Here is a 21,038-nt window from a genome sequence, read left to right as displayed (position 1 = left end):
AGATGTTTTAGAACAAAACCTATGAATTTTAATCAACGCACAGTTCCAAGGAACATTCATGTCTTTAGGGCACCTACAGGAAAGCGTGAATGCTTGAAAATAATTAAATATCCGTCTCAAGAAACTAGAAGAACATTAGCAAAAACAAATACAAGAAGAATATATAAAAATAAAAATTGAAGTTAATAAAATGGGAAACAAAAACTACACTAATATTATTTATTATTGTGTCTGCTGTATTTGAGATGCTGTTTCAAGAGCCTAACTCATTTAGTACTGTTATGACCCCCATTTTATAAATGAAGAAACTGAAGCACAGGGAGATTAAGCAGCTTGCCCACAGTCAGGCAGGTCTGAGTGACAGAGGCAGAACTACTGATAGAATCCAGGCATTCTGGTTCCAGAGGCCACATTCTTCATCCCTGAGCCCATTATCAGGTCCAGAATTCAAATATCCATACTTTCTCTCCAGATCTCTTTTCAGTGCTGTGATGGAAAATGTGTTCTCTTTGGAGACCATACCATACTAATTCTGAATGTATAATACTTTTGTTCATTTGATGCAAAAAAAAATTGTCATTTTTAATATCTATACCTTTACATCTGGATAAAAATGGGAAAACGTGCCTAAATAAAGTTTAACAAGTTACATATTTTACTTAGTCTGCTATAGCATGCCCTGCAATTTTCTTTCTGATTGGCCCTTATATCTTTTTATTATTGTCTGTGTTAAAATCACCTATACACAAAGCTAGAAGCAAAGAAAGGCACAGGAAATTGGTACACTTTTTCTACTTATTTGTAGATCTCGTAAAAGTTTTAAGAAACCTAAAATCATTGTCTCAAATGAAGAGCTTGTGTTATATGTAGTTTTAATATATACTTCATGCTTCCTGTCATTCAGTGCCATAAATTGAGATTTGACTTTTCTTTGGGTGGGAGGGTCTTGTATACACACATATGTGCATGCATGTATCTGTAACAAGGAAAAGCTGAAGTTTATTTAAAATACAAAGGGCAAACACCACTCTCAAAATATAGTCACATATAGGTAAATAAATATGACCCAATTCTCCAACCCCCTTCATTTAATCATATTACTGTAAAGTGTCCCCCCAACACCACCACCAAAAATAAAATTTATGTTGAGAAAGATTTCAGTTCCTGGTTGTTCTCTGTATGTCTCTGTATATTCTTAAGTTTTTGATATGCATGTATATGCAAATATATGTATGCTTATAAAGATACATATTTATATGTGTAAATATATATGTAGACACACATACATATATACATTAGTTCATTCAAATATATATAAACACATGTATTGGTGCATCATGAAATCTAATATATTTCAAATTGAGTTCTGGATTCAATTTGTATGTTCAATTTTACTCTCTGTTTTCCCCTGAGAAAGCTTCTAAATAATTCTAGGGCAAAAAAATGTTGTGGTAGTTTCAGCTGTCCCTGCAACCACTTTCATTATTTGTGTCATTATTACTGCTGCATAATCTGAACATAAAAAAACATGGTGCTGTAACAAATGACTTCCCAGTACTGACAGTTATAGCAGCAGCATTTCAATACTGATGAAAAATTTCCCAGCGAGGTCTCTGGCCAGGTTTACATAAACCAAACAGGAAATAGCTGCCACTATTCACATTAAATCCAAACTGTTTGGTGTAACTTTATCTATGTTTTACATTACAATAAAATCTCTTTCATTTTCAGCTGGTGAAATTGCGTCCTTATTAACGTTGGAAAAAGATAACTTGAAGTTTCATGTGTGGTATTCTTGTTTGATCTTTGATAAGATCTTTTAAAGATAATATTTTAAAAGTTGTTTTACTTTTTGACTGTTTAAATTTAATGAACTTTGTAAAATTTTATGATAGGGAGAGGTTTGTTTATAATTTCTTCCCAGTGGACTGCTAATAGAAGTTAGCTTGTCTAGCCCATGTGCTAGATGCTGTCAGTATCAAACTGCCTTTGACTTTCACACCTCTCAGGGGACTAGTAATTGTTGTGTTCAAACAGCCTGTAATTGTGATCCCGCTGGCTTTCTCAGTATGCTTCTGGCTATTAGAATCATTAAACAACTCAGCACCTGTTAACAGCATTGTAAATATTCAACCCTGCTTGTGTGCAGGTTGAATCCAATATAGAGAAATCTTACAGAGCTCAGCCTCATAAATTAGGGCCTCTGACAAGTCAATTATTGTGAAACTGGGTTTCTCTGTGAAATAAATGAAATAGCATGCTGACAAAAAGGTAGGCTGTCTGTTTATGGCAAAGAGAAGATAATGACTTGACGATTCAATGCAGTGAGCGTGAAACTACATTGTATCCTTTATCCATAATTAAACAGTTGTATAATATTTCTGTTTTAATAACCAGTAAATTATAAATTTTCTACTGTGGAAAGTGCAACATGAAAACAGACCTTTTTACTTAGCAGTTGCATGCTTTTTTCAAGTTAGTAAAGTGGTTATTGAAATTAATGATATGTAATTTTTTTAAGCTAAATGCTTATAATTGTTTAGGCTAGAAATTGCACAGTGACTGAAAAGTTTACATGTTAGAAGCGAAGGCCATATAATGCTACTAATGAAGATCATGTAAATATAAACTCCATCCTTTATTCACAAAGAAAGTGTTAGAATATATTCTCTCTCAAAATTTTATGGGACCTAAAAAATAATTCCATTTACACTTAGTTTTATTACTTTAAAAAGTGTCTTATAAATTATACATTTAATTAAGATGTAGCAGTATACTTTCTTAAGGATTTGAAAATATTTATGTAACCTTAGAATCTCAGTTCAAATATTAACAAAGAATAATATTTGGTATAAATCAGTGAAGTCATACCACTAACAAAAATAGATGCATTTTAGTATTTGTGTTGGCTTCATGGGAGAAAGTTTTTTAATGATTGAGATTTTACTATTATATTTAAGAATGTAATATTTTAACTAGCCCTCTCTATTTTTAAAGTTGTCACTTTTAAAAAATAAATAAAGTTATCACATATGCCAGAATATCTGAAGAAAACAATTTTAGGGATTTTTAAAATTCTAGATTACCCCTCCAGATGTAATAAGGATAAAAGTTTTGATATTGAATAAATTGAATGTCAATTCGATTACTTAAATTGAGTTTTTCATTTCTCATATGCAAGTCAGTAAGAATGTTGGTGAGCATATTGAAAAAGAACAACTATATTAAGAAATAATCCATGGAAGTTTTTAAAGTTATTCTGTTCAAAAAATGCATTAAGTTTTAGCAAGTTAGATTATGATATTTTAGTGTAGTCATCAGATAATTTGTTGCAGTCTCAGAGCCATGATTTTACTTCATTTTTTTTTCTTTTTTACAACTCACTGTAAATGTTTAAAAAATATTTACCCTGACTGTACTTTCTCTGGATAAAAGCCACAAAGTAGTCTAAAAATTTTTCCAATAGATGTAAATGAACAAACTTCAGAAGGGATATTAGCCCATCAAAATATATCTTGTAAATACATAAAACAGTGAGTAAAATAATTATTAAAAAAAGAACCTATAATTTTTGGAGAAAAGTTTTTATCATTAATGGTTTTCAGTATTATTTGTAAGTGTACCAAATTATTCATTTAAGCATAATATGGTAATCTTGGCATTCCAGTTATACCTACATGGGAATGACTTATGGTGATCCTTAGCAGTAACCATGAGATTGTTTGTTTTCAAATGGCCTAAGAAACTTATAGATAAAAATGGAATCATAACTTTTTGTTTTTCACAGTAATATTATTTTCATAATGTCTTCCTTCTGGAATTTTAATTGCATAAAGATAGCTTGATTCTTGCTCTGCAAATAGTACTACTTATTCAGTGTCCTGGGCACATTTTCACTGTTTTTTTTACTATTTAGATATAACTTTATCAACTATATATTAGTCCAGACAGCTGAAAATCGTGTTGGAAAATTTATAGGCTTAGCAAGCCAAAAGAATGTGAAATATAAAGTAAACACTTACGTTGCAGAAAGTTTGGCTGATAAATTTCATTTGTTGGGGGAAAAAAATGAAAGACAAAAAAATATTGTTAATAATCTGAAACAGCTTTGGGGATCTGTCTCTTTTATGGAGGCTTGAATGTTCAGAATTTTTATTTTCACCTCTAATGCAGAATAAATTATTCTAACTATATACTCTCACAGTTCAGGATAAAGGAAATATTTTCTAGTGGTTTCTAATGCTGGTTTTTCACCTTCACATATGCCTGGCTAGATAAAAGTAGGTGCATTTTGTTTAAAGTAACAACAGCACTGATCTGTCTAGTATTTGTTCATTGATAAATATTGCTTTATTTTGGTTTATGAAAAGAACTTTTCCAGGAAGGGCAATAATTTCTCTACAGACTAAAATTTAAAGTAACTAATTCTCTTTTATGAGAATTAAAATCCTCAGCATATAACTATGATTTACAGTTATTTTCCCAAATAAATAACCTATTATTAATCCATACTCAGTGGAAACCCATATATTTGGTTGTACCTAGACTTTTGGGCTAACTTCTCTTTCTAGTGAAAATATATCCTGCCATGATTTAAGTTCTGCTTTTTCTGTTTTTAAATAAATTTTTCTAGTATTGACCCCAAATCTTTCCCTTGGAAGAAAGGAAAAGAAAAAAAAAAATCACCATGCTTGAGAGGCCTTTAGACCTCTCCCATTTGAGATTGTTAACACTTTCTTCCTCAGGCTGTGACCACCCCCTTCCTAGTCCTGTACAGATATAAATCCCTTGTGCTGGGTTTCAGTGATGAGAGTCTGTTCTCTGAGGCCACTTTCCACTCCTGTTCTTTGACTTGGGTAGAGGTAGGGCATGTAATTCTCCATGCTGACTAGTGGACAGGGTTCACACAACAGGAATTAGCAATCTGCCATGACTGTGGAGGCAGTCCCTCACCTCTTGGATCTTTTCCCAGACACGGATTCCTAGTGATCTTAGGGATTTGCCAAAAATCTCTTGGAGTTACAGGGAGTAGCATTCAGCTGAATTGCATGTCCTTAGGTTTTTTACTCAGAAGATATATAGAGCTGAACCTATGTGTTTTCTGTATAGGTAAGCTTACTTACAAATGCTTATTTTGTTAGCCTGATGATGTTCCTTCTAATCTTTAGAATATTTACTCCTTAAGCATTAGGGGAACAATTGACTAAATTTCCTAAAAGAACTCATCTGCCACCCAAATCAATTGTTCTTTGAGTTTTTTAATGTTACTGAGGATGAGATTTTACATAAAAAAGGGAATTATATATTTATATATAATATGCTTCTCACTTTTTCTAAATCTAGTATATAAGTTTAGTTTGCTGTAGATGTGTAAACTGAAATAATGTCAGTTTTAACACTGGAAAATTCGTATCTTTTTAATGTGCTGCTGAATTTTATCTGCTTATCTTGCATATTTTTAACATATTGCCATTGTTCATCAGTGTCAATAAACCTTAGTATGGGGATTTTGATCTGTAAAATGGAAGTGGTAATTGCAATTGCTTTATTCCTTTGATTTGCTATAAATGGATTTTTTTTTTAATTCTGAAAAGAGCGAGGTGAAATTGAAATGATGGTTTTAATAAGAAATATTTTGAAACAAATAATGACCTTGCTTGTTTTCTAGCTACTACAATTTGAGTGATGTGAGCCATGATTCTGTGAACAAGTTTCTGTCCAATCTGGTTGAGAAGTCCCTGGTTGAATTGGAACATTCCTACTGTATTGAGATGGGAGAGGTACGACTTGGTCATACACATTCCAATTGAAAAGATGGCCCAGCTTTTTAACAATAGGGCTTTTGCTTCTAATGATAACCAAAAATTGTAATGAAACAGTTGGAACAGCAACCTACAGTATGAATTATTAATTTTACGAATATATACACTTCTATTGTACTTTTTATTTATGTTATTTTATATTTCTTTTGAAACAGGATAATCGGAGCATTGAACCACTGACATATGGCCGGATTGCCTCTTATTACTATTTAAAGCACCAAACAGTTAAAATGTTCAAGGAGCGTTTGAAACCTGAATGTGGTACTGAAGAATTGCTTTCAATTCTAAGTGTGAGTTTCATGATATTATTGCATTGTTTTTAATACATAGAGATTATATTTTATATATTTCATACCTTCACTTTTAATTTGGGTCTTAATTTGTTGCCATCTAGTTCCTCTTGAAATTTGGCAGAAACTGTTTATGAAGTTCTTTCTTCTGTCAAACACGATCACTACAAAGCAAATCTGGACTAAATTCCCCATTAAGATTACCGTGTAATTTATCATCCAAACTTGGGTCAGTCTGAGAATGGAATGGGGCACTATTGATATTTAAGCCAGGATAATAGGTATAAACTGGCCTCTCCTCAGCAGCCAGGTGATCTCCCTAGCCTTCAATGTAATAACCTCTCTGGATTATAGTTGAAAGCTTTTCTTATTGCTTTTTTTGGGTAATTCTTGTTGGAACTATGCTGTTGCTGATGTTTCTTAACATAAGGATCCACTTGATTAAGTTCTCTTAGAATTAATGCCAGAAAAGTTAACTCCTCCCATTCCCCCCTTCCAAAAGAAAATATACAATCAGATTTATCACATGGTAAAAAACTATACTATGTTCATTTTGCTTTTTTGCCGAGAAGCTAAGAACTAAATTTAATATTGAAGTTAAAATTACTATTAGGAGTATCTTCTCCACTTCCTTCCTTCATATTATATATGCATTATTTTGTTGTTGTTGTTGACTTTAAGTGTAATAATTTACCATAAAACTTTGTTGGCACATTAATCAGGATATATGTTATAAGTAAATATGGTATTTTATTTTACCCCTCAGGTGTGTTGGTACTTTTTTAAAAAGTTAAGACCCATTGGACTCTAATGTCTTTAAGGTCCTTCTCTTATAAATTCACTGATTCTGCTGTAGTTCACTTACTTATTAGCTTTTTTCCTACCTCTCCTATTGCTTTATCATTCTCAATAGACATCAGTATCCCATTCACAGTTTTCCAATTTTTCAGTGTTTTCCCTTTGAGAAACTAGTGTAGAGATTTTGCTTATGGCATAGGGCCAAATACATTGTAATGAGTCAGAAAATATTTGTTCATGAATTGACGGATGGGTGGATGGGTCCTGTATAAATCAGTTTTCTATTGTTTGCTCTATGGAAATGAGTAGAGGATTAAGGTATATGAGGCAGCTTTCAAGAAAATGATTTTGCTGTCAAATTAACAATTCATTTCTGAGGTAAGAATATTTTTTAAAAATTAAGAATCTCTTTTAGATTTCTAAGAATGAGGTTTTTATCATTTCCTAGACAGATATTCATAAAAACAGGATTTTTCTGGGGGGAAGACAGTAAAATCATGGTTAGTTAATTTCAGCAAGCATCTTAAACTAGTATCTGTTAGATTTAAGAATATAATGTTTCTTTCAGATTTACCTACCGTCATATATTTACCTAATTTAGTATTTTAAAGTACTTGGGAACACATAATAACAGCTGATACCTCTGAGCACTTTTCATGTGACAGGCCTTATTCTAGGAACTTTACATTGATAAACTCATTTAATCCTAACAAAGCCACTCATTTGATATTGATAACATCCCATTATTATTCCTATTCCTATTATTTAAGAGTAACCAACTTGTCCAAGGTTGCACATCAAGTGAGTAGTTTGCAGTCTAGCACCTTAGTATGCGTTCTTAACCACTGCACTGTGCTACCTCTCATGCCCCTCCCTCCCTCCCTCTCTCTCTCTCTCTCTCTCTCTCTCTCTCTCTCACACACACACACACACACACACAGAGTGAGCTGGAAAATACCGAGTTGGGAGGTTCAAAGTATGTCTAGACTAGATGCACATTGTTCGTAAAAGTTTGTGAAAACCATATGCCTATTCCACCCTACTAAAAAAAAAAACCCAAATGTATATAGTACCAAGGGAATTCAGTCATTTTTCTCTTCAGTTTTTTCCATAAAAAGGCACTGATAGAGCAAGAGGTCTGTTCACATCCTTTCAGTAGCCTGTTTCTTTCCAGCATCACACTGCCTAAAACCAGTACTGATCTCATGGTATATCTTTATTAAAATAAAGTCAACTCTTTTGTGAATAATACAAGAACAACTCATCTGCAGATATACAGAAGGTAAACTACAGTATATTTACATAGATATTGTTCTGCATTGTCCCTTAATGATTTCTACAGCAACAATGATATAATCTCTTCATCCTATGGTGTCTAGTCCATGAAACTCTCAACTTCTGCTACGTAGTGTCTAAGTCTGTAATATCTAAGTGAGACCTCTTTTTGAGGGAGGACACTGGGACATTAGAAGTATAGGACTCATATGGATAAGGAGATCTGCAGGTACCACGATTTTGCTAATTTCTTATCTAGAAATTATTCTCTATGTACTAGAGAACATATGTGTAACTAACAGAGAAACATTAAGTAATAAAGCAGGATTGTGTTTGAAGTAATTATAGTACAATTTCTAGAAATCATTCTTTCACTGAAAAGTGTTTTTAAATATTATTTTGTGATCACACCAGAGAGTCCTAAATGACTCACATAGCTTCGTTATCTTCTCTGCTCTTACCTCCAAAACTGCATATTAATCTCCTTGTGGTTTTGAAACAAGGAGATACAACTGGTCAAGCAGGAGCTATAGAGAAGAGGATGACAAGCACAACAGGACAAAGAAAAGCAGTGTGTGTGAAAGACCTCGTTCCACTACCATTGCTTTTGTTTTTATAATGTTTAATAATGTCACATTATGTTTTCGAACAATGCAGTATTATAACTTATTTACTATCAGCATCTCCTTTTACTAAGATACAGTGACATATTTCTGAAGTCATTTTCAAACTTTTTTATTTCTATAATTTATTACTTATTTTAAGAGGAATTTTTAGTATTCCTGAAAAGATCACAACTGAGAAGCTTCTAATCTCTTGAGTATTATTTTGAATTCACTATAATATTTCATCAATTTAATTTTGGCAGTGAATAAAGTTTTCTCATTATTTCTTAGGCTACATATTGTATTTAACTTTTGGTATTTGCTGTCTTTGGTATTAATGATAGTGTAGAAATTATGTTCATTAAGATTTTTATTTTAGGTGTTCTGAATATGTTGCAGTATGATTATTATTGGCCCAGAGAAAACAAACTAGAAGGTAACCACAGAATGAAAAAAGGAATATTAAAACATTCATTGGGGCTTCTCTGGTGGCGCAGTGGTTGAGAGTCCGCCTGCTGATGCAGGGGACATGGGTTTGTGCTCCGGTCTGGGAAGATCCCACATGCCGCGGAGCGGCTAGGCCCGTGAGCCACGGCCGCTGAGCCTGCGCATCCAGAGCCTGTGCTCCGCAACGGGAGAGGCCACAACAGTGAGAGGCCCGTGTACCGCAAAAAAAACAAAACAAAAAACATTCATTGACTTTCATCAAGCATTTAAAAATACATAAACTTTTAAGTAGGGATACAATTGTATTGCCTTTAGTTTTTTTTCCGAAACTAAAAAGAGAAAGCCATATAATCAGGTCATTTCATAGTATGCTTCCTTTCACAGTGTTTTTGGCCCTTCAGTCTTCCCTCTTCCACAGTGTTCCGTAGCAGAAGGTTGTCAGGTTTGGTTAAAAAAAATTTCCATACATTAGGTACATGTATACCCTAACTTTTGAATTCTATCCTTTTTGTTCTTTTCCTCTGTCAGTAGGCTTGTTGGGGTCAGCCTGGTATTTTGCAGAATAGTATTTATTATATTGACAGTATCACCCTTTTGACAAAGGATGGAGGCAACAGGAAATTTCTGAGTTTAATATAAAGATGAAAACTGAACTCTTCCAAATAGTAAGGAGGTAAGCTAAATGGAGTTGTCTTAAGAAATATCTTAAGCATATGATGAAGTATGTATAATTTAGATGTTTTATCCTTAATATGTTATTCTACATGTGTCCATATTAAATTCCATCAGTCACATTTCTACCCACAGACTATATATTGATTCATCCAAAAAATATTTACTTTGTGCCTAGAATGTGTAAGGCTCATTCTAGGGGCAGGAGATAGAATAGTGAACATTAGTGGCAAACTGTGTGTGTGTGTGTCTGTGTGTCTGTGTCTGTGTTAATGCACAGATAATCTATGGGCCATGGTAATAAACTATGAAAGACTTGGGTGTTGCTCCTGACCGAGGTCATCAGCACAGTGTGACGCTCCAAGAAGCATAGCAGAATGTTGCCCACCATCAAAAAGAGTCTCTAGGGCTTCCCTGGTGGCGCAGTGGTTGAGAGTCCGCCTGCCGATGCAGGGGACATGGGTTCATGCCCCGGTCCGGGAAGATCCCACATGCCGTGGAGCAGCTGGGCCCGTGAGCCATGGCCGCTGAGCCTGCGCGTCCAGAGCCTGTGCTCCACAACAGGAGAGGTCACAACAGTGAGAGGCCCGCGTACTGGAAAAAAAAAGAGTCTCTAAAAACAGAACAGGATATAGTATTCTTCCTTCGTGTTAATCTTCCCTGTGCACGAGGTTTGCTATATGCACTTCTGCTGACCCCACATCAAAAGAACATCATGGAGAAAGTTTGAATGGGCCCAAGGGAGCCGCTCATATGATGGGAGGTATGTGATTGGGGCATTGCAGTCTGCAGAGGCAGAGGATATGAATCAGGTAACAGATATTAAAATCATGGACCTTATGAATGGAGGCCCTCTTTAGATCATGAACACAAGTAACCTTTTTAATTAATAGGAAGTTCCATCTGATCCTGCAAGTAATAAACTCAGAGAATTTATTACTTCACTTGATGAATATAATGTAGGCCAAAAATATATAGATTAAAAAAGGGCTAGAAAGAATTTATGAATGATAAAACTACTAATGAATTGTGCATGTCATATTTGGTGTGGCAGATGCTGATTATTCTGTTACAGACCAAGGAGACAGGAATGAGGATTAGATGAAAGTGTGTCATCTGTATGGTATTTTTCTCTTGGTCCACTAGATACTTGGAATATTTTTTTTTAAACATCTCTATTGGAGTATAATTGCTTTACAACGTTGTGTTAGTTTCTGCTGTATAACAAAGTGAATCAGCTATATGTATATATATATCCCCATATCCCCTCCCTCTTGCGTCTCCCTCCCTCCCACCCTCCCTATCCCACCCCTCTAGGTGGTCGCAAAGCACGGAGCTGATCTCCCTGTGCCATGTGGCTGCTTCCCACTAGCTATCTGTTTTACATTTGGTAGTGTGTATATGTCCATGCCACTCTCTCACTTTGTCCCAGTTTACCCTTCCCCCTCCCCGTGTCAAATCCATTCTCTACTTCTGCGTCTTTATTCCTGTCCTGCCCCTAGGTTCATCAGAACCATTTTTTTTTTTCAGATGATACTTGGAATATATTTTATCCTTCAGAATATAGGGAGTGGGGGGTGTTATTTGATTTTCTAAATGTGACAGTCTATTATACTTTCAGGAACTAATTCCTGTTGATCACTATTCCATTATATGTAAATCTTTATTTCAGTCAACACCAAAAAAGAAAACACACTTCCACTAATTTTTTTTCTCTGCTAACACCTCTTTTCAGATTTCTGTTTTCACTTACTCATCTTCTTCTTAAGAAACTGAGCTGTTTCTAGCTTACATTTTTAGATGTCATTGTCTTTAAATGATAGTAAAGTACTCTATTCTAGGTGTAAGACTGAAGATTTTTTTAAAACTATTTCTCTTCACTTATTCTATGACAGCAACCCATTTATTTAAATCTAGTCTTTTCAATATATTCATTAAAAAGTAATAATAACTACCTTTTATGGAGCACCTACTACATGCCAGGCACTTAATATACATTATTTATAATCCTCAAACAACATGGTAAATGTTAATATATAGAAAATGAAACTGAGGTTTGATGAGGTTATTTAAGTTTTCCCAGGTTCCATACAAAGTAGCTCTTTAGAACTCTCTTCCCTATTCCTTACTTCCTCTCCTAGACATATTTATCCTTATCCTATGATTTAATTCCAAATGTAAAAAATTTTTTAAGTATTGAAATGTAATGGTATATACTTTTTAAAAGTCAGTTAAGAAACAGAGTTGCTTTTAAAATTATGTGTGACCTTGTGACTTAGAATTACAGGTTTTAAATACACATGTTAATTACTGGCAAAATAGTTATTTCAACCTTCCTTATGGAAAACATAGATTTTAAGTTTTAAGCAATATCTTGCTATTTGAAAAGGTTAGATATTTTATAAGAACTCTTGCCAAGTTTTTTCTCAACACCATGAATTAATAAGCTTCATAATTAAGGCAGCTGCTTCACACTTCTATTGTTAACCAGTGACATTACATCTGTCTTGCTCCATTGATGCCCTCCTCCTACTTATTGAAGCATTTAGCAGTTTTGGCAACAGGGATTACATGGCATGGAGTAAGTAGTCTAATTAGATACAAGTGAAAATCCTGAGGGAAAAGGATATTTAAAAAGTAATTTGAAGAATCTCTTAATGATGTTGGCACTGAAAGCCAAGTCTAGAGTAGAAGGTGCCAGTCATTGTGACAAACAAGGATTATGATTTGATATGTTCAGTGGACTTTTAGAAGGTAGCCTAAGAGTAATAGAAATAAAAAGATTTCAAAGTTGGGGAAATTTATTTGAGTGAATTTTTCATAATATGCTTACCGTAGTATTAATAGCTTCGAAAGAAAGCAAAATATGCCCCAAATGTATTTTGTCTCTAAATGAAACAAATGAACTTATTTACAAAACAGAAACAGACTTACAGATATCAAAAACAAGCTTATGGATACCACAGGGGAAACATGGTGGTGGGGTGAGGATAAATCAGGAGCTTGGGATGAACATACACACAGTACTATATATGAGATAGATAACCAACAAGGAACACAGGGAACTCCACTCAATATTCTGGGATAACCTATATGAGAAAAGAATCTTAAAAAGAATGAATATCTGTATATCTCTAACTGAATCACTTTGCTGTGCACCTGAAACTAACACAACATTGTAAATTTTCAGGAGATTTTTTAAAGATAAACTCAGTTGATAAGGTTCTTGTGACTACACAGAAACATGAGTTTATATATCAAATATCCAATTTGAAAAGTTGTGAAATTCTTATTTCTCCACAAAACCTTAGATATTGACTAAAAGTATGGGTTTCGTGTGTTAACATAAAATAGAACCATTCCAAATTTAGAAAAGTACCATAAAAAATTAGATTTTTATATATTAATAAATTTCTGGGGACTTCCCTGGTGGCACAGTGGTTAAGAATCCGCCTGCCAATGCAGGGGACACAGGTTCGATCCCTGGTCCAGGAAGATCCCACATGCCACAGAGCAGCTAAGCCCGTGCACCACAACTAATGAGCCTGCGCTCTAGAGATCGTGAGCCACAACTACTGAGCTCACCCGTGCGCCTAGAGCCCGTGTTCCACAAGAGAAGCCACGGCAAATGAAAAGCCTGTGCACCACAACGAAGAGTAGCCCCTGCTCGCCACGACTAGAGAAAGCCCATGAGCAGCAACAAAGACCCAACGCAGCCATAAATAAATAAATAAACAAATAAATAAATTTGTTTGTTTATTTATTTATTTCCAGGTTTGACAGTTTTCTGCACTGCTTTATTTGAAAGCATACTGGTTCTTTCTTTGCTCTGCCCATATAGACGACATTTTCAGTGATACAGCATTTTTAATGCTTGAATTTTATCCTCTTTGGCACACAACCACAAATCTCTTGGTTGAAAATTACAAACGTATCTTTCTTAAACATAGGCTTGGAAAAATAAGCAAGAATTTTTTTTAAGAGAGAAATTTTAAGTGGAATAAATAGAAAGGACAAGCCAGATACGAATACCATTGGTAGGGGACCCCACATGTAAATTAAAGAGTTCATTAAAGGAAAAATGAAAGGAAGGAAAGGTTAACCGAGTAACAGTGAACATCACCAACCTCATGGCCTTCCATTTCCAAATAACCTCGTGACAATTGCAGGATCCCATCTGCTACTCTTTATCATCCTAGTGAGGAAACCTAATGGGATATCTTCCAGGGTTCATGAGAAAGAGCTTCCTAACCCCCAGTCTGGAGAGCTGCTTGGCATCTTTTGGAGAGGCACAGATGGCAAATGTCTCGAAAAAAAGTATCTTTCTACTTCTCTTGGTCTCTTTTCCTTGAGCCCTTCCCTATTTTCCATTATTTCCTAGTTTCTTGCTAACTTTCTGCACTTACAAGCTTTTCTTAGCACAGAGAAAAGTGAAATATTTTCCTGGTGAAAACCTTCATTCTCAGATCTGTTGTGAGTTAGTAGATTCCTCTAAAGATTTTTAAGCTAATTGTGTTCTCATGAGCATAAAATGTATTTTTAATATTACCTGAAATTTGTCCTGTTTTAAATTTTTGATACTTTTTAAAAAACTACTTTTGGCTTCCTAAACTGTCCCACAGAATAACTGTCAATTACTGAGATTCTAAATGTTGGTGATTAAATAGGGTTGTTAATTAAGAAATAAGTTTAGATACCAAAGTATGACTATCCTTAATATTTCTTTCATTATTACCTAGTTTAACTTTCTCATTTTTTCAAAAAACAAAGACCCAGTTTTGCCCAAGATGACACAAACCGGTATGGAAAAATAATACAAAAACTCAGATCCCAAAGGGCAGAGTTGAAATTGGAATTCATATCCCCCAGCAACCTTTTAAATGCTCTTCTCTTTCTTTTCCCCTTTGCTATTTTGTACTTTTCTTTTTCCTCTTCTTGCATCTTATTTTGCCCTTTTATTTAAATAAAACTTACAAAACATGGTATGTAAAAGGGATATACCATTAACCTTCTCAGCCTAAGTTATAAGATTTGCTAAGTGTTCTATCCAATACTCATTGCTCTTGGGGGAATACCAAGGAAATAATAGATAGACCTGTATCTTTTAAGGAGATTTGTCCTAGAGCCCAAAGAACCTAATAAAAACAAAGGAGTAGGCTTATGTCGAGTCTATCTGTCTCTTCTGCTGTTGCTGCTTCATATAGTTCTGCCTCTGCACGGGAAGTGTTCAGTCCTGCTTATGGCATTCAAGGCAGAAGTGTTGCTGATGCTGTCCTCAAAAGTCAGAGTTACCAGCCTGGCCTACGTGCAGGATTGGATCACCAAACTCCTGGGGGTCACGTTAAAAGCATTTGCAAAAGGAGACTCCATTTAGACATTTTAAAATTACAAATAAAATCTTGAGTGGTTGCATATAAATTAAGTCATATTTGTAAAACTCCAGGGTAGTCTGCTTTTCAGGGAACCCCATCATGAATGACTTGGCAAAGTAAATCATTGTTAATTTGGTTTTGGATATATTTTTGTTTATCGTTGGTAGTAACTCTCTGCTTAACTTAATGATATCATAACTATTTAGAATTGTCAGTACATATGCAATCACACTGGGGAAATTAAAATGTAATGAAAATAAGATTGAAGATTATTATCTTTGTGGGAATAAAATCTCTTCCCTAAATTCTAACCATTTGTCACTTCATTCTACTTTGAATAAACAGAGCATTGTTTAGACTAAAAATAAGTGGAAAGTAAAAACTTTAATAGTGGATAAAACATTTTAAAATATAATTTTCATATGCTAGAAATTGGTTTCTGCTCAGAATGTTTCTAATTTCATCCCGATAAAATTTAAGTACTCTAAAATTATGGTTAGGGTTTCATTGGTCCAGCAGGTGGAGCAGTTCAGAAATCAATGCTAGCTCACTCCTCAATTAATAATGGTGATTAGAAGTATTCCAAAAGGTTCATGGTTCCTGTCATAAATATCTTCCCAGTAGAAATAATGCCAAAACATTGCCTTGTATTTTAACAAAGCAGCCAAGTAGGTAAATAAGTGTGACCATTCCCAATACTTAAAGCCAACTAAATCTACTTCAATATCATTTTCTGTGTAATAAAGCAAAAGAAAAATTAAACATCCTAAAAGAAAAATTAAATATCCTTCCCAACCCTCTATTGGTATAAGCAGAGTCCTTCAGTATTACATTGTTTTGGAAACATGTAATTAAAAAAAAATAACAATAGAAATACTCCTTGGTGCTGAGAGATATACAGCCCTTTAGGTTAACTAACATGCCAGACTTTTTCTCTATGTAATAATGTATAGAAACACTATGCGCCCTAAAAAAAAATTTTTTAACTGTATTGACACAGTTTCAGGTAAAATTTTTAAAAATTCCCTATCATAAAGTGTGTTAAAGTGTATCCTAATATGTGTTTAAGGACAAGATATTATAGTTAGCCATCTTCTTGTTTTATTGAATCTTGTTTTATAGATAATACTGCTTTTATAAGTTGGGGGGGGTTTAATGAAAGCAGTACAATTACCCTTTTTTTATACTTAATAAATAGTGGATTGTTCTCTCACCTCATTGGTTATTACCAGACCACCACAAGTCCTCATATATTAGCCGTTATTTCAATTGTGTAGGAATTTATATCTCCTGGTCAGTTTCTCACAAGACAGTTTCTCGTCCACTAATCCTTCTGAGTTGTTCTTTTTATAATCATTTAAGAAAAGACCCTATAGCCCAAGTAAAGAATGATTCCATAACTATGGCTTTTGTGATATTACCACCAGAAGTATCTCATAGACTTATTGGGGAGATTAAATTAGTTAATAGAGGCAAATCACAGAGCAGTGGTCATTTGCTCATTTGAAGTACTTAGTTAATGTTAGCTCTTCTTATATTTAGTAATATTTATTGAGCACACACTATGTTCCAGGCATGTAATACACTGCAGCATGCTAGGCTGATGAAGTTCCAGTACTCATGGACCTTATCTTCATAATGGGTTTGGCAAACAAGTTAACAAATAAACATGTAATATAAGTTCAAATGTATGTAAGATTTTTTTTTTTTAATAAGGCAGGAGTCTGAAGGTAACTAGGGAGACCTGTTCTTCACAGAACAGTTAAGGAGAGCTTTTCTGAGGACATGATATTTGAACAGAGAACTGAGTGACATGAAAGAGCAACTCATGACGAAGCCTCAGGGGAGAAATTCTAGGCAGAGGGAACAGCAAATGCAGAGGCCATGGAGCAGGAGGTACTTGTCAGAGGTTCAAGGAACGACAAGAAAGCCTGTGTGGCTAGCATGGAATAAGCACTTAGCGGGCATGGTGGGCAGGGCCAAGGTCGTCTTTGGCCTGGCTGAGGAGTTTGGATTTTATCCAAAGTGTTTAGAGAAGCCGTTGGAGGAATTTTGATCAAAAGAGCGATGTGGTATTATTAATTCCGAAAAGACTGCCTCCTTAGTAGAGAAATGATTATTGCAGAAATCATTTATCATTCGGGATGTTTTGACGGTTGAACCAACAGTAATTAGCTGATTGATTATAAGTAAACAGAGTAAACAGAAGAAATAAAGATGATGCCTAGCCTTGGGGCTGGAACAATTCAATAAGAGAGAAAACCATTTATTGAAGTGAAGAAGGCAGAGTTAAGAGCAAGGTCTATGTTTGTTTTGGGGGCCGCTGGTGACAGGCCACATGGATAGTATTCAAAATTTCAGAGTCCAGAGGTGGGTTGAGATCATCTGGGCAGTGAGTATTGAGCAGAGGTCTGCAGATTGCACTCTGGGAACTCTAGCTTATTGGGGTTGGGGGAGGAGGTGAGTCAGCAGAAAACCGAGAGTGAAGGATGATAAACAAGAAAGAAAACTTGCAGGAGAGTGCACTGATCTGAGCTAAGGGAAAAAGGAATCTCAAGAAGGGCGTGGTGGTCAACTGAGTTAAAACTGTTGATACAGAATGGATGAGAGCTGAGATTAATCACTCGACTTGATACGATAGAGCTCCTAGATGTCTTTTTTTTTTTTTGACACCATTATTGGAGTATAATTGTTTTACAGTGGTGTGTTAGTTTCTGCTGTAAAACAAAGTGAATCAGCTATACGTATACATATATCCCCATATCCCCTCCTTCTTGCATCTCCCTCCCACCCTCCCTATCCCACCCCTCTAGGTCGTCACAAAACCCCGAGCTGATCTCCCTGTGCTATGTGGCTGCTTCCCACTAGCTATCTATTTTACATTTGGTAGTGTATATATCTCACTGCCACTCTCTCACTTCGTCCTAGCTTACCCTTCCCGCTCCCCTGTCTTCAACTCCATTCTGTAGTAGGTCTGCGTCTTTATTCCCGTCCTGCCCCTAGGTTCTTCATGACCTTTTTTTTTTTTTCCCTAGATTCCATATATATCTGTCAACATACAGTATTTGTTTTTGTCTTTCAAATTTACTTCACTCTGTATGACAGACTCTAGGTCCATCCACCTCACTAAAAATAACTCAATTTCGTTTCTTTTTATGTCTGAGTAATATTCCATTGTATATATGTGTCACATCTTCTTTATCCATTCATCTGTCAATGGACATTTAGGTTGCTTCCATGTCCTAGCTATTGTAAATAGCGCTGCAATGAACATTGTGGTACATGACTCTTTTTGAATTATGGTTTTCTCAGGGTATATGCCTGGTAGTGGGATTGCTGGGTCGTATGGTAGTTCTATTTTTACTTTTTTAAGGAACCTCCATACAGTTCTCCATAGTGGCTGTATCAATTTATATGCCACCAACAGTGCAAGAGGGTTCCCTTTTCGCCACACCCTCTCCCGCATTTATTGTTTGTAGATTTTTTGATGATGGCCATTCTGACCAGTGTGAGGTGATACCTCATTGTGGTTTTGATTTGCATTTCTCTAATGATTAGTGAAGTTGAGCATCCTTTCATGTGTTTGTTGGCAATCTGTATATCTTCTTTGGAGAAATGTCTATTTAGGTCTTCTGCCCATTTTTGGATTGGGTTATTTGTTGATTTGATATTGAGCTGCTTGTATATTTTGGAGATTAATCCTTTGTCAGTTGCTTCGTTTGCAAATATTTTCTCCCATTCTGGGGGTTATCTTTTCATGTTGTTTATGGTTTCCTTTGCTTTGCAAAAGCTTTGAAGTTTCATTAGGTCCCATTTGTTTATTTTTGCTTTTACTTCCATTTCTCTAGGAGGTGGGTCAAAAAGGATCTTGCTGTGATTTATGTCATAGAGTGTTCTGCCTATGTTTTCCTCTAAGAGTTTGATAGTATCTGGCCTTACATTTAGGTCTTTAATCCACTTGGAGTTTATTTTTGTGTATGGTGTTAGGGAGTGTTCTAATTTCATTCTTTTACATGAAGCTGTCCAGTTTTCCCAGCACCACTTATTGAAGAGGCTGTCTTTTCTCCATTGTATATACTTGCCTCCTTTCTCAAAGGTTAGGTGACGATATCTGCGTGGGTTTATCTCTGGGCTTCCTATCCTGTTCCATTGATCTATATTTCTGTTTTTGTGCCAGTACAATACTGTCTTGATTACTGTAGCTTTGTAGTATAGTCTGAAGTCAGGGAGCCTCATTGCTCCAGCTCCGTTTTTCTTTCTCAGTATTGCTTTGGCTATTTGCGGACTTTTGTGTTTCCATACAAATTGTGAAATTTTTGTTCTAGTTCTGTGAAAACCATTGATAGTATGATAGGGATGGCATTGAATCTGTAGATTGCTTTGGGTAGTATAGTCATTTTCACAATGTTGATTCTTCCAATCCAAGAACATGGTATATCTCTCCATCTGTTTCTATCATCTTTAATTTCGTTCATCAGCGTCTTTTTCTTTTCTGCATACAGGTCTTTTGTCTCCTTAGGTAGGTTTTATCCTAGGTATTTTATTCATTTTGTTGCAGTGGTAAATGGGAGTGTTTCCTTAATTTCTCTTTCAGATTTTTCATCATTAGTGTATAGGAATGCAAGGGATTTCTGTGCATTCATTTTGTATCCTGCTACTTTACCAAATTCATTGATTCGCTCTAGTAGTTTTCTGGTAGCATCTTTAGGGTTCTGTGTGTATAGTATCATGTCATCTGCAAACAGTGACAGTTTTACTTCCTCTTTTCTGATTTGGATTCCTTTTATTTCTTTATCTTCTCTTATTTCTGTGGCTATAACTTCCAAAACTGTGTTGAATAACAGTGGTGAGAGTCGGCAATCTTGTCTTGTTCCTGATCTAAGTGGAAATGGTTTCAGTTTTTCACCATTGAGAACAATGTTGCCTGTGGGTTTGTCATATATGGCCTTTATTATGTTGAAGAAAGTTCCCTCTGTGCCTACTTTCTGGAAGTTTTTTATCATAAATGAGTGTTGAATTTTGTCAAAAGCTTTTTCTGCATCTATTGAGATGATCATATGTTTTTGCTCCTTCAATTTGTTAAAATGGTTTATCACATTGATTGATTTATGTATATTGAAGAATCTTTGCATTCCTGGGTTAAACCCCACTTGATCATGGTGTATGATCCTTTTAATGTGCTGTTGGATTCTGTTTTCTAGTATTTTGTTGAGGATTTTTGCATCTGTGTTCATCAGTGATATTCCCTATAGTTTTCTTTTTTGGTGACGTATTTGTCTGGTTTTAGAATCAGGGTGATATGGGCCTCATAGAATGAGTTTGGGGGTGTTCCTCCCTCTGCTATATTTTGAAAAAGTTTGAGAAGGATAGGTGTTAGCTCTTCTCTAAATGTTTGATAGAATTCACCTATGAAGCCATCTGGTCCTGGGCTTTTGTTTGTTGGAAGATTTTAAATCACAGTTTCAATTTCAGTGCTTGTGATTTGTCTGTTCACATTTTCTATTTCTTCCTGGTTCAGTCTCGGAAGGTTGTGCTTTTCTAAGAATTTCTCCATTTCTTCCAGGTTGTCCATTGTATTGGCATAAGCTGCTTGTAGTAATCTCTCATGATCCTTTGTATTTCTGCAGTGTCAGTTGTTATTTCTCCTTTTTCATTTCTAATTCTATTGATTTGAGTCTTCTCCCTTTTTTTCTTCGTGAGTCTGGCTAACAGTTTATCAATTTTGTTTAACTTCTCAAAGAACCAACTTTTAGTTTT

The 21,038-nt window shown here is 35.0% G+C and overlaps 1 protein-coding gene across 2 annotated transcripts in view; it reads left to right on the top strand.

The window, feature by feature from the left end:
• The window catches only part of ASCC3 (activating signal cointegrator 1 complex subunit 3), a 334,028-nt gene that overhangs the window by 252,267 nt on the left and 60,723 nt on the right, over window positions 1–21,038 (top strand). For both annotated transcript variants that reach the window (XM_079939010.1, XM_079939009.1), the window contains 2 exons: window positions 5,669–5,780; window positions 5,978–6,112. In XM_079939010.1, the coding sequence (XP_079795136.1) occupies window positions 5,669–5,780; window positions 5,978–6,112 (247 nt within the window). The remainder of the gene's footprint in view (window positions 1–5,668; window positions 5,781–5,977; window positions 6,113–21,038) is intronic.

The sequence above is a fragment of the Stenella coeruleoalba genome (genome assembly GCF_951394435.1).
Source record: "Stenella coeruleoalba genome assembly, chromosome: 12".
Classification (NCBI taxonomy): domain Eukaryota; kingdom Metazoa; phylum Chordata; class Mammalia; order Artiodactyla; family Delphinidae; genus Stenella; species Stenella coeruleoalba.
This window is presented reverse-complemented; position numbering and strand designations above follow the sequence as displayed.